This window comes from Halichoerus grypus, chromosome 4 (assembly GCF_964656455.1).
Source record: "Halichoerus grypus chromosome 4, mHalGry1.hap1.1, whole genome shotgun sequence".
Lineage (NCBI taxonomy): Eukaryota > Metazoa > Chordata > Mammalia > Carnivora > Phocidae > Halichoerus > Halichoerus grypus.
In genome coordinates this window covers 187,516,332-187,538,380 of record NC_135715.1, presented here as the reverse complement: position 1 = coordinate 187,538,380, position 22,049 = coordinate 187,516,332, and the positions used below count along the sequence as shown (strand labels likewise).

Sequence of the window (22,049 nt, the reverse complement as noted above, 5' to 3'; positions counted from 1 at the left end):
CTGGACAGCGCCTGCCTCCCCTCACTGTCCGGCACAGTGCCCGGCAGCGGACGGCACCAAGGTGGATTCAGACCCTCTGGGCCGAGGGGGCTGCCGGACACTCGCACACTCCGGGGAAGCATTGGACCAAATTCTCCCTCTGCCCCGCTGTCTTGGCTCTGGCATGTTGTCACCTCACAGTCCGAAATCTGCGCTCCCAATGGCAATGGAGGTTTATTTCAAGGGGAGGAAAGAAAGGGACGCTGATTATTTTAGAATGATGCTTTTCTTAACAAACTAAATTAAAAATGTTTTGCCTTGCTGCAGTCCGGCTGTGGTTTGGCACTCCGAGGAGGCAGTTTACACTTGACATTCGAACCATCTAGCAAAATCCTCCGGGGGAAGCCAAGAGCGGGTGCTGGCTACATGTATCCAAGATTTTGAGAGTCTCCAGGGCTGCCTTGCGGACCCCAGGGTCCGAGTCGAGCTGCAGCTCCTGGAGAGCTGAGAGTGAGCACAGACAGGAGAGAATCAGGACCTGGCGCAGCCGGGCCCTCCGCCCTGGGCGGCTCAGCTGGTGGGAGGCCTTCCCCCCTCTGCCCCAGCCACCCGTGCAGTGCGGGGCTCACGTGGGCTGCAGAGGGGAACCCTGTGTTTGCAGGCAGAGGACGGCAGGTGCGGCTGTGTCTGCACACACGTCCCCCCATCTGAGCTTCCGCTACTTCTCTACCAGGGACAGAAAGATCATCCACAGAACCCGAGCACCGTGTGGATCAGTGGAAGGATTCAGGGTGGAAACATTTCGTAAATATTTATGATGGGGAGATGGGCAGGAGGCACGGGGAACGAAAGGACTCCACGCCCAAATACTTGTCTTCCTGGAAAGCCCTCTGCAGGCTCATGCATCCCTCCGCGCCCTGATTACACAAGGAAGGGTCGGCTGGCTCTTCCCCGGGCGGTTTCTCTAAGCTCCCCAAATGGGGTTAGTGGGCTCAGTATGATTGAGCCTCTACTACTTACAATTCCTTAATGTCAGAAAGTCCAGTTTTCTCAGATGATGTGCAGACATCTGCTTCATAATAATTCCTAAAACGAGAGCCAGCGAAATGCTCATCACACAAATATTAGGTCAGCAAGAGAGTCTGTTTTACCTTTTGAGATAACTGTTTAGGACTCCGCTGAAGATGCCTAATTGAGAATCAGGCAGGTGTGAAGCAAAGTGGGACAGGACGCAGAGAAGGGGACTTCCACTGAGTCTGGCCCTACCCTGCTGCCTGTCCCCCTCCCACTCCAGGTGCGGGGCTGGCCCTCAATGTCCCTCCCGCATCAGCAGACATCCCCTCACTCACCTGCCAAGTTGCAGGCAGCAGTTCTGATCCTTGGCAAGTTACTACTGATGTAGGTCATTGTTTCTAGCAAGAAGCTGTAGAGCACGGCAGGTTTTTTCTGAGTCTGCAAAAGACAAAGGATGAACAGAGCCATGGAGGATGAGGTTCTAGAGATCGGCTACTCACAGAGTGTGTTCCCATCTGTCTGATGTGGGAGGGTCTGCCCAGAAAGGGCAAGTGCTCATCCCAGCACCACACAGCAAATTAGTAGCTAGACAACTCAAGGAACTTCAGACCCCTGTTATATTCCATCTGACCAGAGAAGAGATGATATTGTCTGCCAACGGCGTGGCTGTCCAATACCGTGGCCACTGGCCACATGTGGCCCTTGAGCACTTGAAATGTGACCAGTCTGAACTAAGTATGAAGAGCCTCCTGCATTTTGACAGAAACTCAAAAATGTAAAATATCACACTAATAATTTGTACATAGATTACATGTTGAAATGACAATGGTTTGGATCCATCAGGTTGAGTCAAATCTATTATTCAATTTGGTTTCACCTCTCTCACTTTTCTTAACGTAGCTACCAGAAAACGTATGGGCACGTGGCTTGCATTGTGGCTCTGTTGGAAGGTGCTGGTCTTCACGCTTCACGTCCAGAAGGTGAGCACAGGGTCGGAAGTCTACGGCAGCCGCAACCCTAAACCCCAAGCCCCGGAGCGGCCAACCTCCAACAGGCCCGTGGCCCTCAGCTTCCTCACCAGGATGGAGCACAGCGTTGTCTGGAACACGGTCATCTCATCAGCCGCACTGCTGTCCCTTCGGCCCGAGCTGCTCTCCAGGGCCTTCCAGCCCCAGAAGTGCACACACTGAAACATGGTGGCCATGCAAGCCTGGAGGGACACCGGGCCGAGGATGGAGGGAGGGCGTCAGGCAGACCAAGGGGGCTCACATGGCAGGGCTGACGTTCCACCGACAGGCCAGAGGGCAGCCCCGGAAAAGCCTCAGGAAGCCACAGAAGGTACCTGGGACCGGAGCCCTGCCAGCCTATATAGTGGCTGTGTGTGCATTTACGAAAAACCCCTTGGAGGCAGATGCAGCCCACTTGCCCCCTCTGCTAGCACCTCAGTGCCCTCAGCAGCCCTGCCTGGGTCCCGCCCCTCCAGGACGTTGGCGTCAGGAGCCTGGCAGGGACCGGTAGCACCAGGGTGAGCTTTCTCATCCTCAGACCCTCTCTGAGCACTGCAGCAATCGGGCCCCCTGGCCTCTGGCCTCCAGCCCCCAGCGGGGTTCAGCCACAGGAGGCTACGACAGGAGACGGGGGCGGGGGGGGCGGAGAGAGGCTGGCTGGCTATTCCCCGGGGACAGGAGTGGCAGCAGTGTGGCTAGGACCGGCCCTGGGGCTTGCCTCCCACGTGGTCCCCCTGCCCCAGCCCCTCTTGGCTGTTTCTTCATTAAACACTCTCGGTCACCCTACTAGGTCTTCCTTCCCTGAAGCCCGCCCCACAGGACAGCTGCTGAGACAACGTGAAAGAACAGTGTGAGCCAGTGATGGATTTGTGAGGAAAGCATCTCTGAGAGGTGACAATTCATGGCCTGGGTCATCAGTGTCCCCGGGCAGAGGAGTCGGGAGGGATGCCTTCACCAACCTACAGGTGCCACCATCCCACCCCGCCCCGTGTGGACCCCCGCAGGATTCTTGGGACCCCAGAACCAGAGACCAAGGCGCTAGTTGAGCACGAGCTGCTGAGTACCCCGCAGCTCACTGGGAGGCGGCAGAACAGCCCCTAATCTCAGCCCCCTCCCCGTGTCCCTCCCCAGTCCACATAGGAAGACAGACGTCAGGGTCAGGGGCCTGCCCGGGGTGAGGGGCAGCCATCAGACAGGTGGGAGCTGGGGGAGGAGCTCAAACAGCAGAGGAGCTGGGCCTCTGTAGGGAGGAGAACCGCGGTGTGCAGGGCCAGGTCGGGCACCCCTCCCTCGCCACCCCCAGCAGCCCCAGCACTGGCCTGCCCCCCAGGGAGCTGCTGAGGAGGGATTTAAGGTGAGTTTTAAGCGTCACTGAGTCATCACACCCAAGAGTGATGGCAAGCTATAGAATCCACTGGAAGAGAAGGGCAATGGGGCAGAGGACGCCTGCAGGCAGCCACCAGAGAAGAAAGCTACGCCATGTGCCCCCACAGAGCGGTTTGCGGGTCATCTGAACGGCCCCCTCCCCAGCCTGGCATGAGGAACCAGGCCGGCCGAGAGAGGCGGGACAGAGACCCCCTTGCACGTTCTCCTTTTGGGGCCAGCGGCCCCCACACTTTGGAGGGAGGAGGGCGCGTCTTACCTGGGCTGCGTCCGGGCAGGGGTCCTGGCAGTGCAGCATGAGGGGGATCCAGGCTCTTCTCACTTCCTCCTTGAAGAAGTGCTTCTTGGAAATCCTGACCACCTTCGCCAGCTTCCCGAACAGGACGAAGGCTTTTAAACGCAGCAGCTCGCTCTCCTGTGGCCGAGATGCACAAACGTGTCCTGAAATCCGGGAAGCAGGAAGCCCAACAAAGCCCTAGCTGCTCTCCGTGGACCCTTTCAGCCGCCTTGGCCCCTGCAAAGGCTTCTGGATCGTTCCACCAGGGTGGAGGCTCTCCTGCAGGGCTCTCAGGACTGGGCACCATTCTGGCACCTGTGACCTTCTCTTCCCCAGAGGAGGGCCGTGTCGGAGGCGAGGCACGCCGCCTGGCAGAGGGCCCGCCCAGTGCCTCCCAGGTGCCCGAAGAGCAGCTGTAGGCTGCAAGGAATTCGAAGGGGAAGCTCACACCCTAACAGCGGGGGAGGGGGCCCACGAGTCCCAGAGCAAGGGTTTCTGGTGTTCTTTCACAAGATCCCACGACCAGCTAGCGGATGCATCGGCTCCAAGGCAGACCTGCGGCCCCTTCTGTCCCTGAGCATGCCTCTTCTTTAGGGGAGAAGAAGTGCTCAGCCGTTGGCTGAGGAGGCATTTGGGGAACCCCCCCAACCCAGAGAGCCAGGGCCCAGTGAGGCAGTAACCTAGACTCACGTTGTCAAAGAAGGCCCTGCACTGCTCGCAGATGATGCCAAACGAGGACCCCATGTCTCCCTCCCGGAGCTCAGCCAGGATCTTGGCCAGGGCCTCCATGCCCTCGGAGGTCACGCCGGTGTTCACGGGCTCCCTCAGGGAGTCCAGGCACTTCTCGAGCAACAGCTTCCGGTACTGTCTCACCTGGGGGGGGGGGGGGGGGACCGCGAGGAGCTTCAGTCCCCGCCTGGTTCACCTCCCCGCTTGACCAGAACACAGCAGCCCCAGACCCTCCGCCCGCCGGGCCCTGCACGCCGGGCCCCTGGGCTCAGGGTCGGGCGCAGCACCTTCTTGGGGGCACCAAGGGCCATGTTGCCGAGGGCACGCAGCGAGAGCACCCTCAAGGCCTCGTCCTCCTGGTCCGCGCCCTTCTCCAGCATCAACACCGTGGGCTTCAGCAGCTTCTCCTGGTACAGAACCGGGTCGCTCATGAACTAGAAGAGAGAACTTTTTGACAGCTATGTCCCTTGTGGGCCCCTTTCTCAGCCACAAGACCGGACGTGTGACTAGATCCAATGCACAGGGCGGTCTACTGTGAATAGGAGAGGACCCGGAGCCCCAGCTCCTCAGGACCAACGCGTGGCTCCAGCTGGGGCCCCTGGCCAGTCACTTAGAATCCCTCCGGGCCTCGGCCTCCCCACCTGCAAGAAGGGGCTGACACTGGAGCCCGCCTCACAGAGCTGCTGTGAGGCTTCGTAAGGAAATGTGCGGGGAAAGCCTCGTAAGCGTGACCTATAGGGACAGGTTCATTCAGTGAACCTGGCAGAGCAGCTCCGCGTGCAGGAGCCCGGCCCGCTGGGTCTCAGCAAGGGCATGAGCTTCACTCCTCCGGGACTCAGAGAGTCACAACCAGCTCCCAGCATTCAAGGTGTCCGGACCTCAGGCCAAGGGGGACGCCTCTGGCTTGTGTGTGTGTGTCTGTGCGTGCATGCACACATACGCACATTTTAAATAAACCTAAAGAAAACTAAACACCAAATTGGTGACCCCAAAATGGGAAATTTACTATCCAGCCCTTTATAGAAAATGTTTGCCGACCCCACACTAGGAGGATGTTGGGCATATCGGGAATCATGCAGTCAACACCATTTCTCCTAAAAGTTTTCTGGCCAATTCCCGCAGGACCCTGTAAGAGCCTCAACTGCTCAGGAGGGTCACTGGGCCCCGGTGGCCGTCACCCGCCCCCCTTCCCTGGCCTTCCTGCCTGGCAAAGCCTTGTTGGCTCCTCAAGGCCTTCCCACAAGGCCTTCCCCAGCACCATCGATCCCGGCGAGAGCCACGGTGCCCTCATCCGGGCCCCTGGGTGTTGCCGGCACGCAGCATAACACGCCTCACTTAGCTGTGCACCCCAGGTCTCGGGACCCCTTTCCCCACAGTGTGCACCCTGATCACTCATGTCCCCTGGGGGGTGGGACAGTCACCTGCCCCTTGACTCAGATGGCCCTCAGAGCCTGGGCTCCTGCCCCTCAGAGGAGCCAGGGCAGGGCGTTGGGGGGAGAATCAGCAGCCCCCGCCCCAGCTCACCCAGCCCTCTGCGCCCCGAGCCTCACCTCCACGCAGACCGCCGTGCTGCTGATGCGGCAGCTGAGGACATCCGAGTCCATGCCTCTGAGCACCAGCTCCGCCAGTCGCTGCCTGTACCCCTCCAAGCTCCGCATGCACAGCCTACAGGGGGGATGCAGCCGAGGGGTGGGCAAGGCCTCTCAGCCGCTGCCCTGCACAGCTGCTCTGCGGGCATGCACCCCCAGGGCACATCCCTTAACCTCTCTGGGCCTCTCCCTCCTCGCCAGGGGGGTTTGGTCAGGGTGTCGCTGGAGTACCTACTTTTCATTATTTTTTCTAAAAAGGGACCAGAATGAGGGCCACTCATGAGTGACCAGGACCCAGGAAGTAGCTCTCCGTCCTGGCCCAGCTTGGAAGCCCCGTGTGGCCTTGGGTGAGCCCCACCCTGCCTCTGACCTCGCATCTCCTGTCTTGGAGCAGAAAGGGTTGGAATAAAAGATTCCCTTTGCCCTACACGCTGCCGTCCCAGAGTCTGGAACATGGGTCAACTTGGCAATCCCTCAGAAGCCAGGCATTCAGCCGTGACCTAGACCTTCCAGCAAGAAGACGATGGCCCCGCAAGTCCCGCTGCCCAGGCCTGGGAGGCTGGGTGCCCACCTGGTGAGCAGGCCCACCCCTTGCAGGAATGTGGAGCTGCTCTGCAGGAGGGCCCACACGCCCTGCTCCTCCAGGGTGCGAACCAGCTGCTCATTGTTGAGTCTTCTGAACAAGAGCTGCATGGACTTGATCGTGATCCTGGAAGAAGGTGCGACTATAGCCCGACGAAGCTGCCCCACTGGGAGCACCCACCGCAGGGCAAACGCCGCACCCAGGTCGGAGAAACGGGGGTCCCCATGCCTGCTGGGCCTAGCTCAGGGGGCTAAGGGAGATCACATGAGGGAGTGCATCTGCAAACAAAGAAAACCACACTGTGCTGGACTCATGTGAGGGAGGGTTGTAAGATCTGCTTCCAGAAACTTCTCTCCACCAGGAGAGGACCACAAGGCCTCTTGGAGGTGGTGGAGGTGACTCTTGGGGTCCTTGACTTTGAAGAGGCAGCGTCCAGCTCAGGCCCACTGCTTTGCACCCCATGCCCCCCCACCGTCGAGAGCACCTCTGCAGATTGATCTCCTCGGGCAGCGTCCCCGTGTGGACCAGTCTCCATGTCTTCAGGACAGGTGACACAGCTTCTGGCCCCTGGCTACTGCTGAGCTGCAGTAGGAGGGTGTAGGCGAGGTCTGGGAAGAGGTCCAGGAGCTTGTCGTCCATATCCATCTTCTGGATGAGAAGGTGGATGGTGCACACTGTCTACAGGGAGAAGGGGTAGGGCATCAGGGCTCCTACTCAGAGCCCCCAAGGAGCCCTGGGGCCTGCCCCTGGGACTCACCATCAGAGGATCCACCGCGGCCAGGCGCCAGATGTCAGCTTTGGACATGGCGTTGGCCCTGGGGGTGAACCTCGACTGCAGCCGGCCCATCAGCCCGTGGAGCATCGTCCAGGCAAAGGGCACGTTCTCTGCCACAGCCAGCCACACCTCCGTCAGGTGGCTAACCAAAGACAGGAGACAAAGCCACTGTGGGTCTCCCGCCTCGGGCCCTGGCAGGTAAGAGCCTCTTTGGACCCACAGGCAGCCCCCTGAATAGGGGTTGGACTCCGGAGGCTGAACCTCAGGGAGGTGGACTGCGTTGCCAAAGGTCACATAACCAGAACCCAGGTCCGTGACTCTGTGCTCAGCTCCCTTCCTCTGCCACGGCGCCCTCGGACACGCAGCCCCACCGCTAGATGACCTTAGAGGTCCCCGCCAGGCCTCCTATCTAATGACTTCATAGATCCATCCAGCAACAGCTGCCAAGTACCCAGTTTGTCAGGCTGGTCCTTAGCAGCTGGCTGATCGCAAAGCACCTCCTCCTCCCAACACACCTTTGAGGAAGATGCTTTCAGCTCCATAGCCCACACAATAGGAAGGGGGGCCTGCAGAGGTTAGGTGCCAGACGACAGTTTGAAGCAGGCCCCCCATCCCCAAGTCCAAGCCCGTGGCTCTGCTGAGAAGGGAAGGTCCCCAGGACAGCGACTTCACAGGCCCGATGTGCATAGGTACAGGGGAGTGGGGAGCCGGGGGGGCTCTAAAGGGCTAAAGCGGCAAGTCCACCAAGATCAAATCGAACAAGGAGAGGTGCAGGCAGCCTATGTGAATCCACAAAACCAAATGCACAAGTGCGGGGAGGTGAGTTTCGGGGTTCACGTGGCGGGGCGCCTGGTGGTAGGAACGGAATGGACGGTGGGCCCATGAGCTCACCAGCAACCGTTTCCCATGAAGAAGCCCTTGGGGTGTAAGGAAACAAGAAAGCAGGACGTCAGCCTACAACAGCAAGAAATAACCACATGAGCCTGGGAGAGCCAAGGCCCCAGCTCCGCCATCCCCAGACCCCTGGTGAGGTGAGGACAGGGCTTGTTCTGAGCTTCCAAGCTCAGGGCAATTTGTTACACAGCGAGAGCTAACCAGTGCAGGACAGCCAGCGCCACCTGGCCACCAAGGCCACGCTGCACACCGTCCCCCACCCCAGCACTGCTCTGAAAGCCACTAACCCCCACCAGATCAAGCAATCTGCCCTGTCCTCCCTCCTGATGAGAAGCCAGGCTTGCGTTTCACACGGGGCAGCCCTCGAGGTTCTTGACCCGAGGCCTCTCTGTTCGTGTCACAGCATGCTGAGTGACATCTACCACCTGTCCCTCCCCCTACAGTCTCAAGGCTTTTCTTCACTCGGCAGCCTCAGCTGATCTGGGGACACCTGCCCACCCCTTTCTGTGAGTCCTGGTCCCATCCTAAACACACTCCCCCAGGCTGGTGAGATCGTGCCAGCTGCCGGACACTGTGACAGAGCCACAGGGACTCAGCTGTCTGCACATAACACTGAGAAGCAGGGGGTCAGGCTGCTTTAATGGGAGGCCACCTGAGGGGCACCTGGACCTCCCTCTCAGGGCCACATGTGGAAGGAAAGAGGGACAGACTAGGGGCGCCTGGGTGGCTCAGTCGTTAAGCATCTGCCTTCGGCTCAGGTCATGATCCCAGGGTCCTGGGATCGAGCCCCGCATCGGGCTCCCTGCTCAGCGGGAAGCCTGCTTCTCCCTCTCCCACTCCCCCTGCTTGTGTTCCCTCTCTCGCTGTGTCTCTCTCTGTCAAACAAATAAATAAAATCTTTAAAAAAAAAAAAAAAGAAAGAAAGAAAGAGGGACGGAGTGGAGCTCCTCCAGAGGCCCACTCAGGCCGTGGTGACCACATCCTCAGGTGTATCCTGGGGAAGCCCAAACTTGGAGGGGGCCCAGAGCTCTGTCCTCTGCAGGGAATGAAAGGGCTGCTGTGGGCAGAGTCCGGAGGGGATGACCAGGACACGTGAGAAGCTACGGGATCTGGACTCCAGCTCCAGAGGACGGAACTGCGACGTTGGGGCTCCGGGTCCGTGGTTCCCAGAGGCTGTACCTCCCACAGGAGATGCAGAGAGAGGCTTGGACCCATCCCAGCTTCAGACCTGGCACTGCTTGAGGGCCCCGTCCTCTGGGACACATCCATGGTGGTGAGGTGGGCCTGGTCTGGGGCGCAAAGGGGGCTGTGACTCCCTGTCCAGGGCACCCACCTCTCCATGGGCAGGGGCTGCCTCAGGAGCGACGTGAGGACAGTCTCCGGGTGGTAGTGTGCCAGCAGGAGGATGCCCTCAATGAGGAGACGCCGCACCTCCAGGTGGTCCACCACGGGCAGCTGGCCCAGGATGGCGCCCAGGATCTCGGCCACCTGGGGAGGGGCGGGCATCAGCGGCACAGCCTGGACCCCCACGGCCCTCTGCCCTTGCCCACTGCACACCCCTCCCCCAGGGCCCCTTCCCCAACTGGATGATGGGGAGGCTAAACCACCAGCGCATCCTTTGGTCTCTTCCCGGATTTGCTCAGGTTTTCTGTGTGGAAGGCAGTACCCTCCGGGAGAGCGAGCCACGGGCTCTGTCCACCTACTGCTGTCCACCTACTAATCGGGCTACCTTCACCTGGTTTCTTTCTCATTCTAGAACTCTACTTCCTCCTCCCCTTTACAAGCAAGGGTTTGGGGAGACCTCAGCAAGCGTAGCTGGGCCCTTGCTTGTCCCTCTAGCCTGGGTATACTGGACAGCCCCAGGCCCTAAGTGGCCCAGCCACGTCTCTGCCACCTTGTCCTCCAGTTCCTTGGCCCGCATCTGGAGGAAGGTGCCTATCCAGGTGACGGAGGCCTTATCATGCTGTAGGTCCAGCGCCCCGATGTTCTCACAGAGCTTCTGGATGAGCGAGACCACCTCCTCGCAGTTAAATTGCATGCAAGCCACCTAGGACCAGAGCAGACCACTCCTGGGGTCCAACAACCAACTTGCCACCACTGACATGCCCCCCACTTCTGCCCAACACCACGGCCCCAGCCCAGCGCCCTATCCTCTCTCAAACCAATGCCAGGGCCTCCTCCCCACCTCCCTGCCCCGCCCAGTCGCCGACCTTCTCGGGATGTTACTCCTCTACCTCCAAGACTCAAAGCTCAGCCCGGCTTTCCAAGGCTTCCGGCATGTGCCCCAACTTCTCCCGCACCTCACTTACCTGACACCACCCACCCCACCTGAACCCCGCTCAGGAAGCTCCACCCAAACGTTCCCCATCCTGTCTCTACCGTCCTGCAGCCTTCACTCAGGGTGTGCCCTGAGCCCTGACACCCTGCAACCTCCTCCTGCCACCCCTAGGCCCCCTGCTCCAGAAAGCTGCCTCTGCCCCCCAAGGCAGAAGTGACTCGGCCCCTCTGCAGAGTTCGGGTGGCTCTGGGCATTCGGCCATCAGTGTGCCCGTGTGCTGACACCTCTGTGCGAGGCTCTGTGTTTAATTCTCTCTGGGGCCGTCCACCCCAAGTGCAGTACACCATAGGGATGGAGACAAGGTAGGCGGGGCCAATTAAGTACCTACTATGTGCCAGGCACCACAGTGGGGATTTTATATATTGCAGGCCATTTAGGTACAGAGGGCATGAGCTGGGCCAAAAGCCATGGGAACTGCGACCTCGGGAGGAAGAGGAAGGCTGCCTGGCCAGGCTGAACAAGGTCCCACACCCCAGAGATGGTCCAAGCACCAGAGTCCAGCCCAGGAGCCCACACCGCCTTCCCAGCTCATCACCTTGGCGATTCTGGAAGATGCACTAAAAATCTTCTCCACATCCAAGCCCTGGAGATCCTCCTTACATTTTGCAAGCTCCAACTCCTTGGAAGGGCCCCATAAGGAGCAGGTCTGGCTTGCTGTTGGGAATATAAACAATCAGAAGGACAAAGGGGCCATCTAGAGGCCACATCAGGGTGGCCTCCTGGCCTGGCCCACAGGGCTCCCTGGCTCCGCGGGCCTGGGCCACCCTTCAGTGTCTGGACATCCCATCCCTTCTTGCTTTTGTTTTCATTGTCCTGTTCCCCCAAACCACCTCTACACACAGCTCTGGGAGGCTACCAGCCACCAAACCAAAGACAAAGTCTCCCCCTTTGAAGCTCACCACCCTGCATTCACCCCTGAGCTCATCTCTGGTCACTTCTGCTGTGTCCTTGGTATCTGTGAGCTGATCTTTTCCGAGTGAAGCCCCTTAGTACCCAGGACATGCCCTCAATGAGTTGTGCCAAACCAGTGAGCCTCTCCTTCTGGAAAATTCCATGGCCTCTGAGCGAGCTCTGCACCCTCTCCACCACTCAGCGAGAGTCCATGCTCCCCCGGGATAGCCCCACAGCTGACTCCCCTGCTCTCAGACCTCCCTCCCAACCTCGATGTCCTGATGTCTCGCCCTCCCCATACCATGAAGTTCCAGCAGGCTGGACAGGACACCCATGGAGGCCATGCGGGTTCTTCTATGGGAGTCACAGGTACAAGGGGCGATGAGTCCGACCAGCGAGCCAAACTGCCCCAGCTTCAGGGGGATCTGAGGGACAGGAGACCTCAAGGCTCACACCCTCTGTCTGCTCACGCACACCTGGTGCTGCCCAGGGGCAGCGTAACAAGCAGCCAGAGAGAGTGAGCCCTGCTGGAAAACACCCCAGCGGCGCCCCTGGAGGCTCAGCAGCCAGGATCCGGGGAGTCTGGCTCAGGACTTGCCCCTCTGGCCTCAGGCCCAGGCTGTGTATCAGGGCACCTGCCTTGTTCCTGTAACTGAGCCCTGGGTTCAAATCTGGCCTCCCCCGCTCACTAGCTGTGTGACCTGGGCAGGGTGCGGAGCCTTGCGCCCTTGTGTTCCTCATCCATAAAGGGGAGATAATTCACTGTGCTTCCTCTTCCAGGAGATGTTGAGAATTGTGTCAGGGACTCCAGACAATGCATTCTGCACAGTATCTGGGTCCAAACCTAGCATGAGGCTAGGCTCTGACCTCGCTTTGCTGGGCCCGGGCCTCCACCTCAATGGTGCTCCCAGACCACCAGGGGTGCTGTTCATCTTGTTCTCACCATGCACCAGTCCCCCGACCTGAGGCCGTCCCCACACCCCAGGCCCCGTGCCCCAGGGACACCATCCTCCCAACGCCATCACTGAAGGCCAAGCCATCAAAGAGCATGAGGCCAACAAATGTACAAAGAGAGGTCTCATTGAGCCAGGTCAGAGAGTTAATCAACAAAAACACCTCATGTTTTTCCAGATTTTGTGATGTTTGTGGCACTTGTCAAGCTCTGTAAAATTTGTGATTTCGTAGGGGTTTATTTTCTAAGTAGATATTCCCTTTCCTAACCAATGTGATATTCGTAAGTGTGTGTTTTTTTCTTAAAGAGGGCCCTCACCGCTGTATGAGCCTCAGGCCCCACCAAACCCGGATCCATGCTGAGCCACAGCCCACCCCTCTCTTGGCACCCACAGAGCTTCAGGGTTAGCTCCTCGTGGGGCCTCCTCTGCCATTCCCAAACAAGACAGCCTCTTCCCAAGGGACTCTGTAGGGAGCAGAACTTGATTTCAAAAGTGTTCCCTCTTCTCATGAATAGAGACAGGAACTTTTCTGTGGATGCCGGAGCAGCCAGCTGGGGGATCGGGTGCTCAGGGACTCACGCAGACACCGATGCTTTGCACATAGATCTGCATGAGATGGAGATGGAGTTTCATGGCCTTCTCCCGCTCCCCTTCTTTCTCCGACAAGATCCACTTTTCCAGGAGCTATGGGTAGAGCCCAGAACACAGAAGGGGCCATTAAAATCCCAACACCAGCCTTTCCCAGCCAGCCATTGCCCACCTCGTCTCTCCACTCAGAGTCTGACTTTCAGAGGTGTTGGTTAGCTCTAGACACTTCTGGTTCTCTTTCCAGGCACCCCCATGAGGGAGATGAGGCTGTGGGCAGAGAGGGTGTCCCCACTATCCTCACCAAGATGGCACTTGGCTGATGTGTTTGGCCCTACTCTAAATGTTTGCCTGCAGGTCAAAGTCCAAGAGCATAACCCACCTTGCCCTGCAGGGCCTAGATGTTCATGCACACAGTAACAGAGCTTAACAATACATGAAGCAAAACTACCACAACTGAAGGAGAAAGAAACAAGTCCACAGGGAGAGTCAGAGATTTCAGTACCTCGTTCTTAGAAACTGATAGAACAAGAAGACAGAAAGTCAGGAAGGACAGGGAAAACCTGAACAGCACTACCAATCAGCTTGGCCTGATATTTAGGAACACTCCACCGGACACAGTACAGCACAGGTGCACAAAGAACACTCTCCAAGATAGACCATTCTGTGCAATAAAGTAAGTCTGGGTTGATTTAAAAGGATTCAAAGTATACAAAGTGTGTCCTCAGACCACAATGGATTTAAAACGGGAATCAAAAACAGGAAGATCTCTGGAAAATCTTCAAACATTTGGGATGTTCTAAATAACCCAAGGGTCCAAGAAGAAATCAGAAGACAAAATAAGATGTGTTTTGAACTGAAACAAAATGAGAACACAACATATGAATATTTATGGGACACAGCAGCAAAAAACAAAGTCAGTGGACTCATACTACCTACTCCTAATCACAAGACTTATTATAATGTTACAGTAATCAAGACAGGATGACATCGGTATAAAGATAGACAAATACATCAATGGAGCAGAAGAGATGCCAGAGACAGACCCACACATACATGGTCAGTTGATTTTTGACAAAGATGCAAAGATAATTCAACGGAGAAAATTCTCTCCAACAAATGGTACTGGAACAACTGGTTGTCTGTGCACAAACAAACAAACTTAGATCCATACCTCACACCATATACAAAACTTAACTCAAAATATATCCTAGACTTCCTTGTGAAACCTGAAACTACAACCTCCTAAAAGAAAATCTTTGTGACCTTAGGTCAGGCACAGATTTCTTAGATGGAATGTCAAAACCATGATCCATAAAAGAAAACGAATGGTAAATTAGACTCCATCCACATTTTAAAACTTCTGTTTTTCAAAAGGCACTGTGAGATCAATGAAAACACAAGTCACAGACTGTGGGAAAATATTTGTAAATCACATATTTGATAAGGACTTGTATTCAGAATATATAAAACCTCCGAAAACTCAATAATAAGAAAGCAAACAACCCAATTAAAAAAAAAACCTAGCCAATACCTTTCAAAAATGCCAAGATTATGGAAAATAAAGGAAGACTGAGGAATTGTTCCAGATTAAAGGAGATTAAAGAGACATGGCAAGTAAATGCACTGTGTAATCCAGTTTAGACCCTGAATCGGAGAAAATAGCTATAAAGGATATTATTGGAACAATTCATGAAATTTGAATATTGGCCATAGATTAAAATATAGCATTGTATCAACATTACAGTTCCTGATTTTGATCACTGTACTGTTGTTTTCTTGTTCTTGATGTCTGCAACTAACTCTCCATGGTTCAAGAAGTGTGTGTGTGTGTGTGTGTGTGTGTGTGTGTGTGTGTGTGTGTGTGTAAAACAAGAAAGAGAAGGGAAGAGAAAGAGAGGAAAAGAAAATGTGACAACTATTAAGAACTGTGAATCTGGGTGAAGGGTATATAGGAGTTCTTCATACTGTTCTTATAACTTTTCAGCAAATCTGAAATTTTACCAAAATAAAATTACTAAAGCAATCTTAACACATACCCCAGTTTTCCATAGACTCTGGCCCTCAGGCCAGCTTTCTGGGAGGGGTGGACGTCCCTGGCTCCTGGCCCTCCACCAGGGAACTCACGTGTACCATCTCCTGCAGCCCCTTGGGGTCCAGCTGCCTCTGCATAAGGCTCTCCATCAGCTGCTCCAGGGCATGCTTCGCATTTGCATACAGGGTCTATGGCCAAGAGAGGAGAGCACTGGGCAGCAATGAGGGGTTGTGCACAGCCACCCACCAGGACTCTGCAAGGATCCATACCAGGGCTGAGAAGTATGAGGTGGTCTGAAAATCATCCCTCTACTTCTGCTCAGACTGGGTCATCTATACCCATAGTCTCATGTGACATATGACACAACCTCTGAAGAAGAACCCATTTTACCAAGGAGGAAACTGAACCCCCATAGCCCAGTTCTTCTGACTCCTCATCCGGGACCAGGACCTCAAGGCTACCTGTTCACAAAAGGTCTGTCATTCTCCTCCACATTGTTTTTGGGGAACAGCCATCCAGTCAGGAACTACATTTCCCAGCCCCCCTTGCCTCTAGTCATACCATGTGACTGAGTTCTGGCCAATGAAAGGTGGGCAGAGTGGCTCATAAATCCTCCATACTCTTGCTCTTCCTCTCCAGGCTGGATGTCAGTACCCACAGGGGACCTCCGGCCACGCACTGAAGATGGTGGGGCCTCTGTCAGCCTGGTTCCCAAATAACTGCCTGCAGCAGCTCCATCTCCACCCCCACCACCAATTGGACTTGACTTGAGTGAAGATCTTGTTAGATCATGGAGACTTGAGGGTCTAGCTGTTACAGCAGTTAGCATTACCGTATACTAACTAATAGGGCCTACTGCACTTTGCTGCCTTTAACCACTCACAGGCGGTTCAGGATGGTGGGCTCTCAGCACTGCCCAAGTTGTTGTAAACTTCCAAGTCCTGACCCAGAAAATGAGGTGGCCCCGAGGGACCTACCTGAATGGACTCATTGTCCTCCGCTGGGGGTTGGAGAGAAATTACAGAATGAATACTGATATCCATCAGCTCATTGTTTTCCTCTGTGGAGTAGAAAGGCTTCAGATTGCTAAGGAAAGAAGAAGTGACAAGAGGAGAGGTCAGAGGGGAATTGAGACCCTGCTACCCGGTCACTGCCCAGGGAGGGAGGGAGAGGCCAGCTTCCCTGGCTGGAGGTGCAGGCATGCATCCTTCCCCAGGGGTGCTGGGTCCACCCAGCCCCCAGTATCCAGTGACTGGGTCTGTGATGGATGGGGAGAGCCAGGGGCCCAAGGTCAGCTCTGCCACTTGCTGCCTGCTCGGAGCCTGTCCCTCTCCTGTTCAGAAACCTTCCGTTGCTCCTCCCTGGCTGTAACCATAGACTCTGCCTCCCAGGCTGGCCCTGGCCGAAGCATTTTCAAGTGTAGTACCTGCACCAGCAGGACCAGTACCACCTTCGAGCTTCTTAGAAATGCAAACTCTACCTCAGAGCTACTGAATCAAAAACTCCGAATGGAGCCCAGCCATCTGAGCTTCAGTGAACTCTCAGGGGTGGTACTTGATGCATGCTAGCTCATTCTTCTCCTATCCCTTCATCAATAGTTCTCAAGTCTAGGTGCATACTAGGATCACCTAGAGAAGCTCCGAGGTGCCCAAGGGCCACGTGCAGGCTCCAGGGATCCTTATTTAAAGGTCTGGGGTGGAGCTAGGGTACCGGTATTGTTCACAGGTCCCCGGTTGGCTCTGTTGTGCCTCCAGGATTGGGAGCCACCATTCTGCTTAACTTTAAACTCCTGCCCCCCAAAGAGGTCCTGTATTTTGCCCAGCCGGGAGCTTCTAGCTCCTACCCAAATCCTGCTCTTTTGTGTCAGATGCCAAAACCTTCCGATCGCCCCTGTCGTATCGACAAAATTATATCTTGTTAGTAGCCCCCATTTCTCTGGTCTTAGATTTTTGTTCTTAATATTCACCCACAAACACTCAGCTCTGACCTATAATTCCTTCTGTATGCATTCATCTTACCTCTAAGTCCCCGAAGAGATGTTTGTGAAATTTACTTAAAATCTGCCTATGTGCAGCCTCTTAAGGCAACGGGGGGGAGGGGGCGGAAAAATGCAACAGGTAGTTCTGCTATGAGCCTAAATAATGCATCTGCCCCCACAGGTGCTGAATTCCCAGAGACCACCCAACCACTTCAAACACTGATGTTACATAACTTCTTCCCCCTTCCCCGCCAGTGAATGGACAGCTCCAGGAAGGCAAACCTGGGGTATTATATTACTTTGTATTAACTATTATCAGTACCATATCAATCAATAAATTCCTTGACCCCGCCCAGCCCAACTAGAAGGATGCTATCTCCCTGCTATCCTATTCAGTGTCATTGTGTGATTTCTTGCTCAAAATACCCCTAATGGACCAAGGAACAACCCACCCACCTGCCAGTCACCTCCCAACCCAGGAGAAGAGCCCAACTTGAACTACTGCTGAGAATTAGGGAAAAGACCTGGTGGAAGCAGACCCCATCTCCTAGGGCGGCCCACTGCCCCCAGAGCTGCCCCCCAAGAGCCCTGCTACAGAGGGGGGGAGGCAAAGTAGGTGCGACCCGCCAAGGAGCACTGAGGGGTGGTCTCAGACTCTGCCCCTACCCTCGGAGACACTTGGGGCCAGAACAGGGGCCCAGCTCACCTCAGGTGCGAGAGGGCCTCCATCGCCATGGTCCGCACGGGAGAAACCAGGCTGTCGGTGGCTTCTGCCTTGATGGTGGCCTGCCCAGCACAGCAGGGCGGTGAACGAGCCGCCCAGAGCCCGCCGGTGAGGACAGTGAGTGTCCTCAGGGCCTGGCGCTGTACGGGGTGCAGACACCCCATACCACATTCTCTCTTTTTAGGATCACCTGGCCATCAGCATTTTAGGGGAGGCAGCCAAATCTGGTGTGGGAAGGAGTGGGGCTCCAGACAGGCCGGGGGCTTCTTGCTCAGGCCTGCTGCCGCCTTGCTGTATGTCCCTGGGCAAACACTTCCCCTGCCCGAGCCATCACATGTAAAACAAGGCCTGTTTCATGGGGCTGTGGCCGGCTAGCGTGAAATGGCACACGGACAGCTTCTGGCCCAGAGCGGGAGCGGGAGTGTTCTCTCCCTTCTCGGGGCCTCCTGTTCATCCACCCCTCACTTCCCTCGGGGTCGGCTTCCGACGCAGGGGCAGCGCTTCCAGGGACCACGGCATTGGAGGGGCGTGGGGAGGGTCTGGGGCTGAAGGGCAGTGGCTGCCCACTCCTCCATCCGCCTCTGCTATGGCTTCTTGCCCTTAGTCAGTCGACGTTTTTCTAGAATTTACTGAAGCTCTGTGCAAAAAGAGCTTTGAGACCTGCCTGCAGCCGAACCTGCCCCCTAGATCTCCCCTATGGAGAAACACGGGGGCTACGGAGGGGCAGACCCAGTGGACCTCCGTCCCCCAGCCCTGAACCAGCCACCTCCGGGCACCACCGGATTCCTGGCCATCACACCCTTTGTCAGATAGACAAATCTCGTACTCAGAACTCCTATAGTTGGATGGAAGCCGAATCGAGACAGCGAGGGGTTTCAGGGACCCCTGCAGCCCCCTTGTCCCTCAGACGCCCTGAGGAGCTCTAAAAACCTCTGACCAAGGAGAAGTTGTCCAGCAGTTAGACCCCAAAACTGCCCAAGACCAAGGAAGCCCCCCGCCCAGCTTACCATTATAATGCCAGTAAGCGTCATCTTTTGGGCAAATTGAAAGTCCTCCAGGTCCTTGATGTTTTTGATGGTGCTGGTGACTTGCACCACACTCTTCATGAAGGCCATTTTGAGGCAGATGTCCTGTGCCCAGACCAAGAAGAGGACAAGGAAGGAGCATGCTGTGAGTGAGCCCTAAGACCCCAAGCCACAGCCCTCATAAGGACCCTCCGTCCGCGCCGAAGAAGAGGCAGGGTCAGGGGCACTCTGAGAGATGGCAGGCCTCATTCTGTCCTTCAGCCACCTTGACCGAGCATCTGCCACATGGCCAGGATGCCAGCCAGGAGCTGGACAAGGCACGGACCTCTGGGCCCCTCTGAAAACACCATCTCCGTCCGGGCACCCCCAACCTGTGCCGGAGGACTGCCATGCCCACCAGGGGGCACCTTCACTGGCCCCAGACACCAAGCCCTGTGGGTCAGCACAGAGACCGAGTACGTTGAGATAAAATTGTTTTTGCTTTTACAACATGGATGAGCCTTGAGGACGTTATGCTAAATGAAACAAGCCAGTCACAAAAAGGCAAATACTGTGTGAGTCCAGTTCCTTGAGATTCCTGCAGTCAAATTCATAGAGACAGAGAGTAGAATGGGGGTTGCCAGGGGCCGGGGAGAGGGGGCATGAGCATATGGTCATTGGGTGTGGGGTTTCAGTTCCAGAAGACGAAGAGTTCTGCAGACAGCCGGTGGGGACGGTCGTGGGGGACGGCAACATGAAGGTACTTAATGCCATTGAACCACGTGTTTAAAAATGATTACAATGGCAGATTTTATTGTATGTGTATCTTACCACAATTTTAAAAACAATAATGAAATAATTTTTGTTTTATTCTGTGTTTCTGCCTCCTTGCCATTCCAAGAAAGTAGCAAGTCCCTCAGCCTCCCTGAGGACAGCCCCACTTCTTGTCGCTTGTTAAAGGGCTTCGGTCAGGTGTCAGGAGGGAGGAAGGCAGAGGGAGTGAGCAAGGCTGGGAAGAGGGGGTGCTCATCCTGTGACTTCTGGGACCCACGCTCACCCGCCCAGCACTGCGCGCAAAGGAGGTCCCCTATTTCCCCCCGCAGCAGAGAACACCACAGTTTGAGGCAATGGGCTTCCCAAAAGCTGGGTGTTGGGTCGGACTCCTGACTGTCTGCTGGGCGGGGATGGGGTGTACAGATAACGAGGCAGGTGACTCTCCACCAGCCTGGCTCTGGATGGGGGGGTGGCATCTGGGGTTACCTGGCAGCTGCTGGAGTAGTGATGAATGATCTTCGCGGTGATGGGGTTGTCCACGTGGGTGAGGAGCATCTGGGGGTGGCAGTACGAGGCCACGCAGCTGTACATCACCATGAGGGCGCTCTTCACCGTCTCCCGCCTCCAGGGCTGGTCCTTCTGCAAGCCCAACAAGAAGAGGAAGGACCACTGGATGTGCATGTGGGAAGGGGGGTCTGCTCAACTGCCCCTCCGAGGGTGAGCAGGGCCGCCCTGGCTGCACATGGACAGTCTCTGGTCACGTGGCCAAAGGAGCCGTAGAGTCAGCAGAAAGTGCGTCAACTGATAGCTTTCCGGGTGCCTGAAACGCTCATTCACTTACTCGTTCATTCAACATACCTTTATTGAGCACCTACGATCTGCTGGGCCCTGGGTACACAGTGGTGAGCCGCTCCCACCAGGGCCCACCCCCACGGACGCTTCAGTCCAGCGAGATGCCAGTAGCACCCGTTAGCTGGGAGCAGGTGGTCTGTGTGGACACCGCGAAACAGAGGCCACCTGGACACTCCTCCATGCCCTCACCTGCCAGGCACCCGCTCTGGGCCAGGGGCTCTCGTGACACTGGGAATCCAGTGGGCACAAGCCTAGGATGAGGTGTTGCAGGCCACCAAACCCACCACGGAGGGGGGGCAGGGGTGCCCATGCCCTGCCAGGCCTCGAATAGAAATCCACATCTCAGGGAGAAGCTGGGCCAAAAGCCTGAGACACTCTTAGTTCTCTCCATCCAAACTACCAGACTCCCAGGGCAAGGGTTCTAGGTCAAGGCCGAAGCCTGAGGCATCGATGACTCCGGGCGGTTGCCCACCGGGGCCTCAGCCAGCCCGTGGCTCTGTGTCCTGTGGCAGAGAGGGGCAGCCTCCAGAGGCCGGCCCATGGCTTCACCACGGGCCAGCTGCATGCCTTTGGACAAGCTTCAGCATTCTCTTCTATAGGACAGTGGGCATGAAAGCCCCTCCCCCCGAGGGCCATTGATTCACTGAGGCAGAGCTCCCAACACGTGCAAAGTACCCACTACCTGAGCAGCTTCTTCAGATCCACTGGGTCTGCGTGAGGCCTGGGACCCTGCATTCGCTCCAGCACCCAGGGTTGCCCCTGTTGCTGCGCTGAGGAGCCCACGGTGAGCACTCCTTTGTAATAGCTGGGTCCTGAAAGGGCCCACCCTGTGCTCTTTCGATTACCCACCAGCAACAGCTTTGTTGGAGGAGGCCTCCAGGTGATCCTGAGGGGAGTTGGCTCTTGAGATCCAGCAAGAACTCGGCTGAGCGCGGAAGGCACCGGTCTACGAGGCCCCCGGAGACCGGACTGCGGAGCGAGGGTGACTTACCCGCCAAGCGCCGATCTGCCAGGACTGCTCCGACTCCTGGATCCTCTCCTCGAAGTCATGGAGCACGTTCAGAACTGTCTTCACCTGGCCTCGGGCACACAGGCCAAAGCACAGAATCACGCCCTGCAGGGAGACCCGGCCAGCTGGGGTGAGGGCGGCGGGCGGGGGCCAGAGGAGGAGCCCCCCCCACGTACCTACACACACAGGCACACACACGAACGCACACACACAACCAGTACACACACATGCACGCCTACGCTCACGCACACCCAAGCACGCATGTGCCCATAACCCCTAGGAGCAAAGGGGTCTGGTGGGGAGGAGGGGGCTGCAGGGCACCCTCACCTCCCGGTCAAAGTCGTTGCCATAGTCTGTCTTGTATAGCAGCTCCAGGAGCAACACCTCCACCTTGTCAGCCTCCAGGCCTGTGGCCAGAGTGAAGCCCAGGGCCCGATACAGAAAGCCCTGGAGAGGCAGAGGGACAAAAGGAGCTTCTGGCCTCTCCGCCCTGCGCTCCAGGGGTTGTGGCCGTGGGGAGTCCCCTCCCTCACACTCTAGATCGTTTGTTTTAATGCGCAGATATCTATGCATGTCGTAGAGTCTTTAAAATAAACATTTAGGTTATTCTGGAGGGTTGGACTGCTTGCAGGCCAGCATATTATAACTAGTGGAGGCCAAATTTCCTTCCCATAGC

The 22,049-nt window shown here is 56.5% G+C and overlaps 1 protein-coding gene across 1 annotated transcript in view; it reads right to left on the bottom strand.

Annotated features, from left to right (window-relative positions):
- Positions 1 to 206: 206 nt before the first annotated feature.
- MROH2A (maestro heat like repeat family member 2A) overlaps positions 207 to 22,049 on the bottom strand; it is a 45,480-nt gene continuing 23,637 nt past the window's right edge. Inside the window, exons 20-42 of the mRNA XM_036109598.2 lie at positions 21,701 to 21,820; positions 21,356 to 21,478; positions 19,999 to 20,151; positions 18,742 to 18,864; positions 17,717 to 17,796; positions 16,010 to 16,118; positions 15,125 to 15,220; positions 12,992 to 13,096; positions 11,761 to 11,884; positions 11,104 to 11,222; positions 10,125 to 10,277; positions 9,564 to 9,718; positions 7,319 to 7,478; positions 7,046 to 7,239; positions 6,550 to 6,687; positions 5,940 to 6,054; positions 4,677 to 4,823; positions 4,351 to 4,533; positions 3,643 to 3,798; positions 2,072 to 2,203; positions 1,329 to 1,431; positions 1,000 to 1,065; positions 207 to 483 (exon numbers count right to left, since the gene is read on the bottom strand). Coding sequence (XP_035965491.2) covers positions 362 to 483; positions 1,000 to 1,065; positions 1,329 to 1,431; positions 2,072 to 2,203; positions 3,643 to 3,798; positions 4,351 to 4,533; positions 4,677 to 4,823; positions 5,940 to 6,054; positions 6,550 to 6,687; positions 7,046 to 7,239; positions 7,319 to 7,478; positions 9,564 to 9,718; positions 10,125 to 10,277; positions 11,104 to 11,222; positions 11,761 to 11,884; positions 12,992 to 13,096; positions 15,125 to 15,220; positions 16,010 to 16,118; positions 17,717 to 17,796; positions 18,742 to 18,864; positions 19,999 to 20,151; positions 21,356 to 21,478; positions 21,701 to 21,820 — 2,976 coding nt within the window. The 3' untranslated portion in view covers positions 207 to 361. The remainder of the gene's footprint in view (positions 484 to 999; positions 1,066 to 1,328; positions 1,432 to 2,071; positions 2,204 to 3,642; positions 3,799 to 4,350; positions 4,534 to 4,676; positions 4,824 to 5,939; positions 6,055 to 6,549; positions 6,688 to 7,045; positions 7,240 to 7,318; positions 7,479 to 9,563; positions 9,719 to 10,124; positions 10,278 to 11,103; positions 11,223 to 11,760; positions 11,885 to 12,991; positions 13,097 to 15,124; positions 15,221 to 16,009; positions 16,119 to 17,716; positions 17,797 to 18,741; positions 18,865 to 19,998; positions 20,152 to 21,355; positions 21,479 to 21,700; positions 21,821 to 22,049) is intronic.